The sequence below is a fragment of the Phascolarctos cinereus genome, unplaced genomic scaffold (assembly GCF_003287225.1).
Source record: "Phascolarctos cinereus isolate Bilbo 61053 unplaced genomic scaffold, phaCin_HiC Scaffold_2;HRSCAF=192, whole genome shotgun sequence".
Taxonomy (NCBI): Eukaryota; Metazoa; Chordata; class Mammalia; order Diprotodontia; family Phascolarctidae; genus Phascolarctos; species Phascolarctos cinereus.
In genome coordinates, this window is record NW_027555625.1 from 412,959,443 (window position 1) to 412,976,949 (window position 17,507).

Consider the following 17,507-nt stretch of genomic DNA (forward strand, 5'->3'; position numbering starts at 1 on the left):
GAGGAGTGAAACAATTATGATTCTGATTTTAAAGAGAAAGGGCTCCTAAAATTCACAAGTGTGAAGTGACTGCTGTAAGGAAACACTTAAAGAAGATTTCAGAGTCTGCATTTGAAACCAAGTCTAAAACTACTATGGCATATTGGAAAAATGAGCAGTTTGGAGCTCAAACCTCAGGTCTGCTACTTGTTAGCTATGTGACTTTGATCAGGTAATTTTCTCATTCTAAGCTTCATTTTATTATCTGTGGAATAAGGAGGTTGGCCTGGATGATTTTTAAAGGGAAAGACTTAACTGGTACAACATACCGAGAGCCTTACAAAAATGATCTCATTGATCCTCATGACAACACTGTGAAATAGAGTCTATTACTCCCATTTTACAGATGAGGAAACTGAGACACATAGGAATTAAATAACTCGTACAAGGTCACACAGCTAATAAGTGTCTGAGGTCAGATTTGAACTCAGGTCTTTCTGACCCCAGGCCTAGCACTTTATCCACTATACCACAAGGTGTCATGATTTTTAAAGTCCCTTCTAGCCCTAGATCCTAGGAAATCCTGTTCTATCCACTGAGAGCTGGTTAGCTCACAAACCTACATGCCTCTGTACTCTCATAGGTAATGGCCAGAAATTCTTCACTTGTTGAAATCTTGCCTGTAAAATCTACTTCAAATGCCACCTTTTTCAGGAAGCCTTCCCTGATGTTTCCAGTTGGTAACACTCTGGACCTCGAATGCATTAACTGTATAATCTTGCTGTTATCTGTTCATGCATATCATGGTTTTCTGTGTTTAGGTTATCTAGCCCTTAACAGACTTTAGGCTCTGTGAGAGCAGGAGTCATGTCTTTTCTTAACTTTGTATCTGCCCCAGAGCTGAGCATGGGGTTCTGTCCACAGCGGGCTTTTAAAGAACATCGATGATATGAAACCTAATATCAAATTGCTTATTGTCTTAGAGAGGGGTGAGGCAGGGAAAGGAGGGAGTAAATTTGGAACTAAAATTTGAAACTATCAGCAGGATTACTTCCTCCCTTGTTCTGATAAGCATCTGCTCATTAATGCATCCTAGGTGCAGATAGAGTTAGCTTTGGGGACTACCAGGTTACGCTGTTGACTTATTGAGTTTACAAGCCACTAACCCTCCTGGTCTTTCCCCCTCAGCATCAACCAGGAAGCTCTATTCTCTGTATGTTGAATATTACTTTAATGAAACATCAGATAAGACCAAGTGGCATATTCTGGCCGCCAGAGGGTGATGGGATGCTGACTATCTGTGTCTCAATAGATAGCCCCTCCTTCCCCCTCCCTACCCCCACCCCACCCCCCATCCACTCCCCAAAGTGGCTCACTCGCTGTGATGCTCGCTCAGGGAATGTCAGAGCTAGAAGGGACCTTAGGGATGGAGCCCAGCACTTTCACTCTGCTGATGAAGACGCCCCAAGTCACCCGTTTGCTGGCTTTCTCCAAAGCCAACGTAGCACACAACAGTGTGCTTCTGTAAGGACTACTGAAGGGAATTAAAGAAACGGATTCTGCCTTGGCTGTGCTACCGTTTAATCACCCGAGCTTGGACAAGTCCTTTCCCCTGTCTCAGCCTCAGTTTCTTCATATGTTAAACAAGGAAAATGATCCCTGCGCTGTCTCCCTCATGGGCCTGATATGGTAAAACTGTTTTGTAAAGTGTCAAGTGTTAGAGAAAGGAAACCTATTATCCCTTACTAGTTCCTAGCACTTAGAACAACTCCCTCTTCTTCAGCGCTCTTACAGCATTCATCCTTACTAGGTGAGTCAAATCAGGATGATATCACGGAAAGGGACTGGGTTGGGAGTCAGCATATTTGAGTAGGAATCTTTTCTCTGCCATTGACTCACTATATGACCTTTCCCTATCTAGGCCTCAGTTTCCTCATCTGTAAGATTAGAAGGTTGAATTAGATTAAGTCTCTCAGGCATTTCCTATGCTTTATAGCCTCCAAAGTGCATTCCAGATAAAATATTCTATGTTCTAAGTACTGACTGGCTCTTACATTCTGTGCTGTGTTCTAAAGTCCCCCCTAGATATAGAGTTCTATGAATTAAATTCATAGCTAACATTTACACAGCACTTCAAGATTTACAAAGTGCTTTACATAGGTTATCCCCATTCTCCTCACAATAAATTTGCATACTAAGTGCTATTATTATTCTTTCCATTTCACAGATGAGAAAACTGAGGATAAGTGAGGTAAAGTAACTTGCCAGGGTCACACAGCTAATAAGTGTTAGAGGCTGGATTCAAACTCAAGTCTTCTTGTCTCCATTCAGCATCCAGTGATTTATCTACTAGCCCTCCTAGATACTAACCAGAAGCTATGGTATATAGTCTCTTCTTATAAATTAAAAAGATTCTTCTCATAGACCCTGCCCTCCCCACATCCCAACATACAAAGCTTCATCAGGCTGTAGAGAAAGATGTCCTCAAATCATACAAAGGGGAACATGCTTTATGATGGTGTCTTCCTTAGAGGATTCAGGAAAACTTGAATTCAAATCCAGCCGCTGACACAAGATGTGTGACCTTGGGCAAGTCACTTAACCTCTATCTCCCTCAGTTTCCTCAACTATAAAATGGGGATAATAGTAACCCCCACTTCCCAGGGTTGTTGTAAGGATAAACTGAGATAATATTTGTAAAGCATTTAACAGAATGCCTGGCACATAGTAGGTGCTTCAGAGATGCTTGTTTCTTTCCTTCCTGAGATGTTTCGTGCGATGTGAGTTTTCACAAATCATATTACACACTAACTGCACATAGGGAATTCCTTATTTAAAGGCACCATGTGATGAATGTGAGTCCTTTCACAGGATGGTTATTTCTTTTCTTCTTCTATCCTTTTTAAAGTTTGTGTTTTCATAATATTCCTTTTCTCTAAACAGAGGAGAGGGATGGAGGGACACACCTGCAATCACACTCTGCTTCATAGGAGTGTCAGAAAAACTAAACATTTGCACTGCCCTCCGCTTCCCTTTAGTCAGAGCAGCATGGAGGCTCTCAGGGAGGGAAATGGATAAATAGATAGAGTAAGGAAGGGGGAGAGAGAAGAGGAAAAAGAGAGAGAAAAAATAGAGAAAAACATGCAGATAGAGAAGGAAAAAAGGAAAGGAAAGTGGGGAAAGCAAACAAAAGAAAATAGGGAAGGAGAGGAGAAAAAGAGTACAGAAGAAACAGAAGAAAAGAGGGGGAAAAGAGAAAGAAGAGAGAAAATGAAGGAGGAAGGAACAGATGATGTGGAGAGAAGAGAGGGGATGGAGGAAGAAAGAAAAGAGAGTAGGAGAAAAGAGAGAGAAGGAAAAAGGGAGAAAAACAAAAAGTCGGGGAGGGGCAGATGGTATATTGTGGAGAGAATGAGAGAAAAAAACCATGACCGAGAATCAAATGTCAAAGTACAAAGTTAAGCTGTTTCAGTGTTTCTTCCATTTATGTTAAAACGATTATTATTTTTTTCAAACTTGACAACACAGCCCATCTGGGTCCTGTTGTCCCCTGGGTCCCATTATGAGGCCAGTTCAAGCTGACTCCCATGAACTTGTTAATAATAAAGAAATAAAATCCCTGGAGTGTCAAAGCGTTGTGTCACTGTCCTCGGGTTAGGTGGGACAGGGAAGCCCACGCTAACCCTCTTCTCCATCCTAGAGACTTTGGTGTTTGGAGATCTCTGGCTGCAGCAGATTGCAGTTTCCTGGGTTGCCCTCATCTCCCAGCTCTTGATCAGCTATGTTCCTTCCAGATTATCTACTTCCATGGCTCACTGCTCCTTTGCCTTCAGATCTTGAGCTCCTCTGTCACCTTTCCAGTGGCAGAAAGGTCACTGTTAGACAAAGACTTGGAGGCAGGCAGCACAACAAGGTAGCAGTCCCCAGGCCAATGCTTGTTCTCCCAGGAAAATAGGAGAAAATATAGCCCACTCAGCTTTCAACTGTCCTAGGATGATCCGGGGCCTCTAAGGAAGAAGGAAAGAAACAATGAGATTTCACAGAGCACCCGGTTTTTTTCATCCTTTATGGAGTGGCACTATATATATACATACATATATATAGATCCCATGGGACAGAGGTTCTAAACTTAAGGTCAATGGACTCCAAAAGGGTCTCTGGATAGATTTCAAGAGGCTTATGAATGGCACACAAAAAAAATACACTTTTATTTCAGTATAATTTGTTTCTTGTGTAATCCCATATATTTTATTTAATGCAGTTTAAAACATTATTCTGAAATGGGTTCCAGAGGCTTCATCAGATCAAAGGGATTCATGAAAAAAAAAAGGTTAAGAACCACTAGGGCTCTACAATTATTTGAGTTGATCATCTATTCCAATCCCACAAGGAACCTAAGGGCATGAAACGGGAAGCACCTTAATACGGTATAGTGGCAAGATTGTCAGCTTTTGAGTCAGGAGACCTGGGCTTGAATCTTGCCTCTGACACTAGCTATGAGTTTAGACATTTCCCTTTTCTGAACCTTTAACTCTGTTCTTTCTATGCCTCTCTGCCCCTCTCCCATGCTTACCCTTTCCCTTCATTCTTCTCTGTCTCTCTATCCCTTTCTCCCTATCTTCCTCTCCCCTTCTTCCCCTCCTGTTTTTTTCTATATTTTTCTCTCTTTTATTTTTGTCTTCTTTCTCTCTCCCTCTTCCTTTCTCTATTCTCTTTCTTCCTCTGTCTGTCTTTGTCACTCTGCCTCTCTAGTCCTTTGTCCTTCTCTTCCCCCCTTTCATCTGTCTGTCTCTTCTTTCTTCTCTCTATTCCCTCTTTTTTCCTCTCTTCTCCCCCCTCCTCTCTGTCTTTTCTTTTTTCTCTCTATTCTCTCTTTTTCCTTTCCCCCCCCACCTTTAACAAACACACTATCCAAAAATGAAGGCCTTTTACCTGAGAATTGGATTGGTCATCATCCCAGGGACAAAGAAATATAGAGCATGATCAATTATCCAATGCAGAGAAGCAAGAATCACTGAAATTCCTTCCTTCTAGCCTCTCTCTGTCTCTGTCTCTCTCTATGTTCTTCATTTTAAAATGAAGACAAAGGCAACACGGGAAAACTCTCATTTTTCAAACTCTGTAAAAGGACAAGGCTGTCTTCCAGCTCTGACAGATGAAAAAAGGTTGCTCTATCAGCAAAGGCCACAAAGTCAAGAGAGACAACCGAAATGTGAACCTGGGCCTCCTAATTCCTAGCCTAGGGCTTCCCAGGCATGTCACATCTGATAGAGCGCAGGTTCAGAAGGAAGAGACATCACGCATCCTCTCTTCAAACTGGGTGGGTGAGGGAGGGAGCACCAGCCTTTGACTTGACTCTTCAGTGCATTTGAGCAGCTGTCTTGTTTTCCTCTGCCTTCCATTGCAGACCTTATTTTCCTCAATCATTTCACCATTTATTAATAGTTCAACACTTTGATGTGGAGCCCCCTCACAAGTGTAGACCACAACTTTTCCAGACCTTAGTAAAGTGGTTGCCTGAATATGTGTGGTCAAAGGAGCTCATCCTGTGGTTTCAACCATTTCTGCTTTCCTTTTATGTGTTAGAATGTAAGCCTTTACCTATTAGAATGTAAGCCCCTTGAGGGCAGGAAGTCTTTTTTTTTGCTTGCATTTGTATTCCCAATATTTAGCACAGTGCCTGACACATAGTAAGCGCTTAATAAATGTCTGGAATGAGTGAATAAATGAATGTCATAAGCTTCTCCATAAGCTGGTCTGAGAGATAACAGTCTGCCACTGAAGTCTGTATTCAAAGGCTTTCTAGCTGGGTAAGACCTACCAGTGCTTGTGTTCCACTAGAAGAGTCTCCAAGAATTTAAAGTCAGAGTATTACAGACATTTTTCTTTTAGATGAAGACCTTAGAGATCATCTAATCCAGCCCCTCCATTTTACAAATGAGGAAATTGAAGTCCAGACAGGTTGGCGATCTGCTCAAGGTTATTCAGCTATTAAGTGGCCGAGGCAGGATTCACATCTGGGCCTTATGACTCCAAACCTTCATTAACATGCTCCTCAGACACCTCAAAAATCTAGCACTATTTCCACCACACCGTTTTGCTTGCAAGCCATGATGTAGGATTAGGGGACAAAGATGGCAGGAGTTCTTCATTTACAAAACAAAACACACACATAAAACCTTGGGGCTAGAAGGAAGGAATTTCAGTGATTCTTGCTTCTCTGCATTGGATAATTGATCATGCTCTATATTTCTTTGTCCCTGGGATGATGACCAATCCAATTCTCAGGTAAAAGGCCTTCATTTTTGGATAGTGTGTTTGTTAAAGGTGGGGAAAGAAAGAACCTGGGATTGAAAAATCAGAAGTTGTATATGTGCATTCCTGCTTTGATGCTTCCTTCCTGTGTGACCGTGGGCAAATCACTTAACCTTGCTGGGCCTTAGTTGCCTTATCTGTAAAATAATGGAGTTAGACTAAATGATCTCACTAGCTCTAAATCCTATGATGTAATAAATGCCAACCAGTATAAACAAACAAACAAATGAAACCATATATCACAGATCTCTATCAATTTTCAATGAGATCTCACCAAAATGTGATCTTTCAGTTCTCTGGTCACAGGGCGGTAGGTGGAATCTCAGTGGTGACCAGAGGGTATGGTCATGTACCGGGATGAAAAGAAGAGATAGCTCAGTTTGTTCAGAAATGGCCTCCAAAAACTCTGGGCTCTGAGCTAAGCTCTCTTATTAACAGAAAAGTGAAAAATCACTTGCATTATATTATATATGTTCTATTTAGGGACATGGGTTATGCTTGCTAGAATCAGGAAGGTTAGAACTGAAGGCCCTTTTGATATCATCTAGTCAACCCCCTTCATCCACTTCCATTACATAGATGAGGAAGTTAAAGCCCATTGAGGAGAACTGACCAGCTGAAGGTCAATGAGTTAATTAATGGCATAGGCAAAGTCCTGGATTTGGAGTAAGAGGGCCATGATTTCAAAACGCCCTCCTGGATAAGCCATTTCATCTACTGGGAGCCTCTGATTTCTCATCAATAAGATGAAGGAATTGGATTGAATAAGTTCTTTTCCATCTCTGACACTATGTATCCTGAAGGCCTTTACATTGCTAAAATTCAGCGCTCTGAGGTACCTGTGAGTTCTAACATTCTACGTTCTAATGTCCCTTTTAGCTTGAGCATCCTATATCTTCAAACCCCTTTCTGATCTAACATGCTATGTTTTAATCTCTTTCAGCTCTAACACTCAATGAATGCCCTAAGACACTTGGAGGCTCTGATAGTCTATGTTCTTAAGTCTTTTCTAGTCATTAACACTCTATGTGCTATTGCAAATGATGCAAGATTTTTTAAATTGGTTTTGCTGAACTTCCCCCCCCTCCTTTGTTTGTTTGTTTTTTATTATTATTAAAATTCTTTGTTTGAAGAGATGGCCCTCTGGGAAAGGGGAACATCTTGGTGATTTAAAAACAAAAGATATCAATAAGGATCTTTTTTGAATATTTGGTTTTAAGGTTTCTCCCATCTCTAATGTCCTATAATTTAGTACTATTCATCTTAACACCCTGAAATTTGCTACATAAGTCTAAGAATGGGGAGTGGTAGAAGATGAGGGATGGGATTGGAGTCTCTCACCAAAAACATCAGTGTCAACTGGGAAATTTCTCTCCAAAATTTAAGGCTCTTTCTTTAACCAAATTTCTTTGCCTAGATTCCCCATGAGGAAGGGAGCATAGCTCTGCTGGGAGTTGTGTTCTATCCCCTTCCCTAGGGACATCCTGCTTAGCCCTCCCTGTCTCCCTCCACAAACATTCCCAAGTGATGTCTAAGTTCCTTTGAAATGAAAAGTGTTTCCTCAGCTTCAGATCACCCTGACTGGCCAAACTGGTTGCTCTGTTCTGAACCCCTAGCCTCCCCCAACCTTGTCTACTGGAAAATATGATTCTAGAGGCAACCTTCTTGATTTGAGAGCCTTGTATTTTTTGGCTATGTTGTATTGCAAGAAGCCTTGGAGTTGGGCCAGAATGTGAAGCAGCTGCATAGCACAGGGGGATAGCAGGACATGCCTCTCTCTCTCTCTCTCTCTCTCTCTCTCTCTCTCTCTCTCTCTCTCTCTCTCTCTCTCTCTCTCTCTCTCTCTGTCTCTCTCTCTCTCTCTCTCAACACACTTGGCTTTCTTTCTGCTTATCATATTTGTCATATTAGATCGATGGATTTAACGTCCAGTCAACTCTGCAGTGACAAAAGGCCTTAGAGTCAAACAACTCTACAGCTACTGTTTGCTAACAATAATTATATTAATGATAATAAAAAGTGCTCTGTATTATGCATAGAAGACGGAACTAGGACCAGTGGAAGGAAGTTACAAGGAGGCAGAGTTTGGCTCCATATAAGGGGAAACCTCCAAACAGAACTGTCCCCAAGTAAAATGGAGAAAATTAGAGAATAGTAGCATAGGATGTTAGAATGAAGAGGACTTCAGAGTTCTTCTAGCTCAATCCCTTCATTTTACAGAATAGGAAACTGAGGCCAAGAGAGGGAAAGTGACTTGGCCAAGTTTACAAATTTAGGAATTAGACTCATTCTTCCTGGTCCCAAGGGATAGAGCTAAAAGCAACAGATAGAAGTTGCAGAGATTTTGAGTCAATATAAGGGAAAACTTCCTAACAATCAGACCAAACCAAAAGTGGAATGGTATGCTCCAGGAGGCAGTGAATGTCTTCAAGTGGCTGACCACTTGTCGGGAATGCTGCGAAGGGGATTTCTGCTCAGGTTGAACTAGGTGCATTCTGAGGTCCCTTCCAGCTCTGAGGTTCTACATTTCTACGAATTAGATTCTGTGAGGATTTCATCAGTTGGGGGTTTCCTCCATGGAGTAGATCAGGGTCCCTCCACATCTCAGTAGGGGGTCAGAGGACCACAACCTTAGAGTTGGACTCTATCTAGTCCAACCTCTCAAATTACAGATGAAGAAACTGACTTCCAAGGAAGTTAAGTGATCTGTCCATGGGGACAAAGGCACTAGGTACTGATGGTGGGATTCAAACCTGGGCCCTCTGACTCCAGAGCCAGCGCTCCTCATTGTATCACACTGTTCTTAATAAGTTGCCAAGATCATTCTTGCCTGGTGGCCAAATCTCAGTTTATGAGATTCTCTGTTACCAGTTATATCCTTGAAGATTTCCAGCTCGGTGGGAGAACTTCCTACTAGAGCTCGGCTTCTCTTGGGCAAGCCTTTGAGAGATCAGAGAGATTTCCATGCCAAGAAGAAGCATTGAAGTTAGTGGAATAATAATGACTCTCATTTCTATAAAACTTTACAATTTTTCTTTTCACAACAATCCCTGTATAGTGCAATGATTATTATTTCCATTTTGCCTTTGAGGAAACTGATGCTCAGAAAAGGGAAATGACTTGTCTGGGGTTACACAGCTTGTAAGTGCCAGAGCCAGGAGTCCATGCTATGTCTCAGGCCATGTCAAGGGCTCTTTCCAACTATGGCACATTGCCTTGCTCCTTAACAGTGGAAATGGGATCACTGGAGGCAGAGCCTGGGTTTAAATCCTGCTACTGACACTCCCTTTGCAACTTTAGAAATGTGAGTGATTATTATTCTTCTCAAAGGAAAACTGTGAAGAATAAATGAGATAATGGGTATAATGCAATTTGTGGCTAGAAAACACTATATAAATAGGACCTATTTTTACCCTGAGGTTTGTTTCCCTACCTATAGGAAAATAGCAGCTAGGCAGCTGAGTGGTTGGCTGGGAGTCAAGAAGAACTGAGGTCAGATCCAGCCTCTGATACTTCCTAGCTATGTGACCTTGAGCAAACTTTCTTGGTTTTCTCATATGTAAAATGGGAATAATAATAGCAACTGCCTCCTAGGATCACTGCGAGGATAAAAAGAGATAATGTTTGTAAAGTACTTTACAATTTTTAAATAGTTACATAAATGCTAGTTGCTGTCGCTGTTGTTATAGGAAGCTGTCCCTGGAAGATACTCATCTACTTTCTTTAAACCTTCTGAGCTAGAGATGCCGTAGGCTTATTGAGAATGTGTCCAAACATCCTGCAGCCACCTCCATCTCAAAAGCCTCCTTCATTCCCAAACTAAACGACTCCTGCTGCCATCTCAGTGGGTTCTCTCTTGTGCAAACAAACATTTGTGGTTCACCACCACTACCACCACCCTACCCTAGATGCTCTCCCATAAAAAGAGTTGACATGGCTACTAAGCTACTATTCTCAGCCTTAGTAGAAAGAACACTGGACCTGGAATCAGAAGACTAGGAGGCAGCTAGGTCACCATGGTAAGTCATTTCCTTTTTTCTTAGCCTCAGTTTCCTCATCTGTAAAATGATGACAATAATACTCTTATTACTTACCCCACCTTACAAGGCTGGTGGGAGGAAGATAGGATTATGGATTTAGAGGTGGAACGGACTTTTAGAAGATATCTATCTAGTCCTCATTTTACAGATGTAGAAACAGGTTCAGAGCAGTCAAGAGATTAGCCCTGGGACATATAGCTAGTAAGTATCAAAGACAGGATTTGAACTTCACTCTTTCTGGCTCCAAGTTCAGCACTCTATCCAGGAAAGTGTTTAGTAAACATCAAAGGACTATAGATGTGTGAAATATCATCATCACCATCACTAATACTGTTGTTATTATTATTATTATTATTACCATTATTATTATTATCATTGGATCTATGATTTCCTGTCAACAATAAGAATTCATTTATTAATAATATTACATGATTAATTTATTATTTATTAATAAGCATTTATTAAGTATCCATTATATGGCAGGCATTGTGCTAACCACTTGGATACAAAGAAATCCAACATCTCAAAGAACTCACAGACTACTGGGGAGACACATACAAAGAACATAGAAATAAATTATATACAGGTTAAATTAATTGGCGATAAGCAAACAGAAGGAAAGCACTAGCATTAAGGGAGCTTGGGAAAGGCTTCTTGTAGAGAAGGTGGGATTTTAGCAAGAACTTGAAGGAAATCAGGGAAACCAGGAGGTAGACATGAGGAGGAAGAGAATCCCAGGAATGAGAGGCAGTTAGTGAAAATGCCTGGAGTCAGGAAATGGACTGTTCTATGTGTGAGGAATGTGATTTACTGGGTGGCAGAGTACACCAAGGGAAGAAAGGTGTATGATTAGAAAGGTGGAAAGAGATCAGGTAATACAGGGCTTTAAAAGTCAGACAGAAATTCCATCTATGCATAGAATTCCTAATAAATCATTCTCAGAACTTGCCCTGAAATTTAGACTATCAGAGAGTTGCTTGAGTATAGTAAGAGGTTAAGTGACTTGCCCAGAGTGACGCAGAATCAGGATATGAACCCAGATCTTGGTGACTTCAAAGCCAGCTCTACCCTCCATTATACCACACCACATCTCAAATTATTTTCATTGTTGCTGTCAAAATTCATAGGAAGGAGACAGTGCTGGAGCCTGATGTAAAATGTCATAACATGGAAAACAAAATGTTTGAAGTGAAATGTACAGTAGCACTTAAAATATAGAACGTTCACATAGGAGGGCACCACAGAGCACAGAACAGGGATAGAAGGGGCCCCGGAAATCATCTAGTTTACCACTCTTTTTTTTTAGTTTATTTATTAACTTCTAGTTTTCAACATTCACTTCCATAAGCTTTCGAGTTTTAAATTTTCTCCTCCTCCCTCCTTCCCCTTTCCCCTCCCCAAGAAGACGTGCAATAGGTTCTACATATATATTCATATTAAACGTATTTGCACATTAGTCGTGTTGTAAAGAAAAATTAGAACCAATGGGAGGAGCCATGAGAAAGGAGAAACAAAACAAAACAACAACAACGACAACAAAAGAGCAAATAGTCTGCTTCAATCTGTATTTAGACTCCTAGTTTACCATTCTTGCTTTAAAGATTGGGAACCCAAGGCATCAGAGAGGTTATGTGATTTTTCCAAAGGCTCCACACAGCAAATCAGCAGCAGATACAGGACTAGAACCCAGTTGTCCTGATTTCCCAGAGTTCTTTGCGTTGTAGAATCTGGCCTATCTCAATTTAGTGGAAATGCATGGGGATGTTTTGTCTTGGAGTGTGTGTGTGTGTGTGTGTGTGTGTGTGTGTGTGTGTGTGTGTGTGTGTTGTTTAATCTGTGCAGACTGAGTTGCTCCTAATGAGAAGACATATGCAACAAGACCCTTATCCTTTAATTGTGAAAAGAAGATGCTACAATCAGATAAAGATCATTTTTCTCCTTCAACAATAGTGACAAAAGACCATTTTTAGAAATGATGGTGATAGCCAGAATACTCCTTTCATTTCAAAGAGCACCAAGAGCAGCATGTTTGGAAATCCTGAGGGTAAATACATTCTGCACAAAGTTCCCTCTGGTTCTCCTCACCTAAAATTCCTTCCTCGCATAGCAAATGGCTGTCATGGGGAAAAGGGATTAAGTTCGTTCTGCTTGGTCCCTGAGGGTAGAAGTAGCAGCATTTGAGGGGAAGGAGTCTGGGGAGTATAGGGGGAGGAGAGATTAGGGAGTGGAGTTTCCCACAGGCTGAGTTTGGTTTAATATAAGTAAAGGCTCTCTAATAATCAGTGGAATGGACAGGCAGTAGTGAGGCTCCTGTCACTGAGAGGCTGCAAGACCAAATGGCAGAGGAGCCATATACGCAAAATAAAAAGTTAGTCTAGATGAGGTTCCTTCCAACTCTAAAATTATCTGGTTTCCCTTATCTACTCTTTGAGACCCAGATCAAATCTAACCACCTTCTCAGACCACAATTTTCCCTTTCCACTCATCTATAGTCCTTACTGTCTGCACTCTTAATTGAATACTTAGGAAGTACTTTCTCATCCTGTTGGTTAACTTTTTGCATGCAAATATCTTATTTGGAGGCATAGGAGCTAGAGAGCCAGCCCTGGATTCACTAAGGCCTGGTTTTGACACAGAATCACTGTGTGACCCTGAGAACTTGACATGTCAGCCTCTCCTCTGGCTCCCCAACTCTCTAAAACTTTATACGTGAATCGCTGATCTGTATTGAGATGGAGGGAAGTTCCATAGGAAGAATTTCCTCCATCAGTGATAACACAAGGATAGAGCACAGGAGATGATTAGGTCTGAAAAACATGATTTTAAGTTAAACATTTTGGGGAGCATAATGAAAATAGTAGTGGACCTGCAGTCAGAATATTGGGTTTGAAACTAAGCTCTGACTTACTAGCTGTGTAAGCTTGAAGCAAGTTGTTTAACCTCTATAAGCTTCAGTTTTCTCATCTGTAAAATGGGGATAATGGTATTTGCACTACCTACTTTACAAAGTAATTGCAGAGAAAACACTTTGTAACCTTTAAACCACTGTAGAAATAAGAGCTAGTACTGTTATTAGCACCACAGGAATGATGTTAAAGTGTTACAAATAGACAGTTGCCAAATGATGTTACAGAAGCATTTTGCAATGTTATGGTGAGGTTTGGTTATAATTCAATAATGATGTTATTGTAACATGTTCCTGGTTTGGGCAGACTTATGCTAAAAAAACCTCTACTTCTCACTGTTAAAAGTAGAATTTCAATTAATGTCTGCTGACTAGACAATCGACTGAAGAAAAGATTCCATGTGAATTAATGCTTTGCCACTGATAGAGAAATCTAAATCTTAATTTGTCAATTCATTGTTATTATTTCTGCTACCATTTCCAACTCTAATGTTGTTCAATGCCCTAATATTCTGTTCCCTGTTTCCTTCTAATCATGCTTTTTTGTGTTCTGTGTTCTGTATTCAAGCCCCCCTCATTTTGACAGAGGCTGGAAGTGACTTTCCCAGAGAAGGGAAGTGATTTGCCCAGGGACATATGAGGAGTTAATGGCAGAGCTAAGATTAGAACCCAGGCCTTCTGACTCCCAGCTTAGGCTCATTCAGACTACCCCTCAAAAAACATTTTGGCCACCCTGGCTAGGATGTGTAGCCCCCAAAACTTGTGTCCTGGACTCAATGTGGTTTGATAGCGGGCACCTGGCACAGCGCTGGGCACAGGGGCACTCATGGCAAGAACCCATGAAGGTTGGCAGTGTCTCCCTCAGTGTTCCTGGCCACACCTCCCCTTTGCATTCAAACATTCTCCAAGGGACAAAAGCCAGGAAACAGTAAGGAAAGTTGCCAGTAGATTTGACAGAGACATGCCCAAAGCTGGCAGAGTGCTGTTGACACAATTAGCTCCCAATGGGGACAGAAGCCTGAGAGGGTGGAGAAGGGGATGGGAGGGTCTCAGTGCCTCCTTCTGTACAACCAACCACACTGTTTATTGGGCCGTTCTCTGCCTCAGCCTGTCTACTCCCTTCTGGCCAGTCCTCAGGATACAAACGGTTGCAGCAGCTCCACAATTTAATAAGGCTAATGACAAGCATTTATTATCACAATACATTTTACAATGCACAAACTATTTGATTCCCTAGAACAAGCCTTAGAAGGAAGCAAGGCATGGCAGGCTGTTTCTTCCCATTTTACAGAAACCGAGACATAGGAAACAAGGTCAAACTTTTAGAAAGCTTCCATGTCTTCAGGACTTTTCTGGCTCTGAAAAACAACAGTAACAGCTAACAACAACAATAGCCAGCCACATCAGCGGTGACAGCTAGCATTCATGATGCACCTACTTTATGCCAGGCACTGCGCTAAGTGCTTTACAAAATATTTTCTCCTTTAGTTCTCACAACAACACAGGAAGGTAGGTGCATTTATTATCCTTATTTAACAGAGGTTAAGTGACTTGCTTAAGGTCACACAACTAGTAAATATATGAGATGGGATTTGAACTTAGGTCTTCCTGATTCCAGGCTTAGTGGCACGTAATATGGTTTGAGGTCCCTTCTAGCTCTCATACTTAATTTTCTATATTCTAAGTGCAGTGGTAGAGACCTCTCTGATGCCTCACCATAGCGTGGAGTGAGTCTGGCTTGTCCAAGGCTTTAAGTGAAAGCTGTGACAATTCCTATCTGCCAAAGGACTTTTGAAGGGATTGCTAACAGACTGTGCATCTGGCATCTCAGGACCAGCCTAGCCAGGTAAATGTAAGGAGGGCTATCCCCCAAAGGTTGGCCATTGGGTGCTAAGATCATTCAGTCACAGCAACTCATGAAACCTGGTCATCTTCTACGCAGTGAGTATTTCCAGTGTGCTATAGTGAATAATTACAGATCCTGGAAGCATTCATTGCAGTAGGTGATTTCAACTTAAAATGTAAAGAACATCGCTTTAGATACAGTGTAATGGAAAAAAAAAAACAAATCTGGAGTGAAAAGATGTGTGTCACTTTAGGCAAGTCGTTTCATTTCTTTGGACCTCGGTTTTCTCATCTAGCCAATTCCCAGACTAGAAGGAGATAGAGGCAACGGCATGCAGCAGAAAGAACACTGAACTGAGAGGCAGAAGGAAGCCGAATGGGAATCTATCTGACTTCCAACACTTACTAGCTGTATGACCCCGACAAGGCATCTGATCTTTCTGAGCTTCTGTTAGCTCGTCTGTGGGGATCAAATGAAAACAATGTGTGAAAAGTGTTTTGAGAACCTTAATATGCTATGCAAATGTCAGTTTTCACTGTGATTATTTGGAAAATGAGGCGTCTGGGCTAGATAATCTTTAAAGTCTGTTCCAACTCTGAATCCTATAATCCTGTGACCCAACAAATCCCCTTCTAGCTCTGAATTTCATGTTTGAAGATCATGTTGAGTACAGCAATGCCCAATTTACTATAGATGTTAGTGACTTGTGAGCTTGAGGTCAATGGTCACAGACTGAGAGTTAAGAGAGCTGGAAGGCCCCTTAGAGCAAGCCCATGGAAATTAAGTGACTGGGTCAGGGTCACACACCTAATAAGAGAGTATAAAACCTTCTTGACACTTTGTTTAATACTTTAATACTTCAATGTATATTTTCTGCCCCTTACCTTCTGTAATTTCATCAATGGTAATGGGAAGACATTAATTTATCTGGGCGTCCGATTAACTCTGTCACTCCTCTAGAAGTTGTGACATTCTCTGATCAAAACTGATGGAATCAAGAGGCAAGTAGCTATTGCTGGTCAAGGATCAGCCACCTGGTAGCCCTTTAAAAGGCAAGACATACTCCTTAGGAAGCAGTCAGAAATGGAACCATTCCTCAGCTCTTTTTTTTTTTCATGGGAGGTGGTTATTTGTTTTCTCTTCCTTACATCAACTATAGTTTCTTACAATGGACCTACTTGTCTAGTAAGAAACACTGGACCCAACGAGGAGCAAATTGTAAGTCAAAGCAGGAGACAGATTTGAGGATCTTATCAACTTAGGTCTTGGCAGTTAAGAGTTGAGCCATGGAGAAGAACAGGTTCAAGCACTCAAGCTGAACAACCTGCCCAACATATATGCTGTACCCAGGGGAAGAAACATAAGGACACCATGAGAAAGGAAAGGATTTCAGTCTGACACTTGCAATGTCAGACATGTGAGTTTTCTTGGCTACATATTGGTTGTATGTGCCCTGTCTACTAGTGTACTTTAAGAGTGCGTCTACTTTTCCCACTGATGCTGTGTGTAGTTGTGGAAGAGTGTATTCGAGCTTGATGACAAGAATGTTTTTGTAGCTATTATTTTTATGATGCCATCTAGATAAATGCCATTGTGTCGAGATAATTATGTCTACTGGCTGACTATTAAAGGTAAGTACATCAGTGGGGGCTCATTAGTTGCAGTTTTAGGAGTGTGGACCCATAGAATACCTTGATCATGATGGTAATTACTCCCTAAAGCCCCTATGCATTTGGGTGAAGGAAGCTTCTAGAGGGGTTGATACACTAAGAAATCTGCACCTCCTCTCTCTAATTGGCCCCTATCTTTCATCGAAGCCCCTCATGTGCTTATCTGATTTGTTGCTGACTTTAAATCCATTGGTATCTCCTGAAGAAGCCAGAGAGGCATCTTTTATCATTCAACAACGAGTCACCAGAAATATCTGCCACACCTCCAAAAGATGTCAGAATTTTATGAACCCAAAGATCTCATATGTTCCTCCCAATGCAGCCCTCCTGACAAAATACTCTCTGATATAGAACATCCTGGGAATACCAGCTGGGTATTTCTTCCCTGGACTTCTTTTCCAGAGCTTTCTAAGTACAGATCAACCTCTAGCAGATTGATTCTTGTAGAAATGAAAAAAGCACCCTTAGAAATCACTTAGTTTAACTCTTCCTTTTTACAGAAGGGAAAATTGAGACTCTGAGAAGCAAAATGACTTGTCCAAAATCATAGAGGTAGTTGAATGACAAAGCCCAGAATAGGAGCCTATGTCTTCTGATTCTGAAACCAGGACTGACTGTTCCTAAAGCGGTCATGCCCACATCACCTTTTAGATCGCCAACAGAATTTGCTCTGGGACATACTGTCTTATTTCCATAATCCTGGGATATCTTCCCACTTTCTGATACAACTGCAATACCTGTAACCAGATTCA

At 41.3% G+C, this 17,507-nt stretch overlaps 1 protein-coding gene across 2 annotated transcripts in view; it reads right to left on the reverse strand.

The window, feature by feature from the left end:
• Nucleotides 1-3,437: 3,437 nt before the first annotated feature.
• ADRB2 (adrenoceptor beta 2) overlaps nucleotides 3,438-17,507 on the reverse strand; it is a 122,781-nt gene continuing 108,711 nt past the window's right edge. For both annotated transcript variants that reach the window (XR_002321089.2, XM_020969134.1), the window contains exon 2: nucleotides 3,438-3,986. Coding sequence is in view for 1 of the 2 variants with exons in the window: in XM_020969134.1 (XP_020824793.1) it covers nucleotides 3,952-3,986 (35 nt within the window). In the remaining variant the exon portion in view is untranslated. The remainder of the gene's footprint in view (nucleotides 3,987-17,507) is intronic.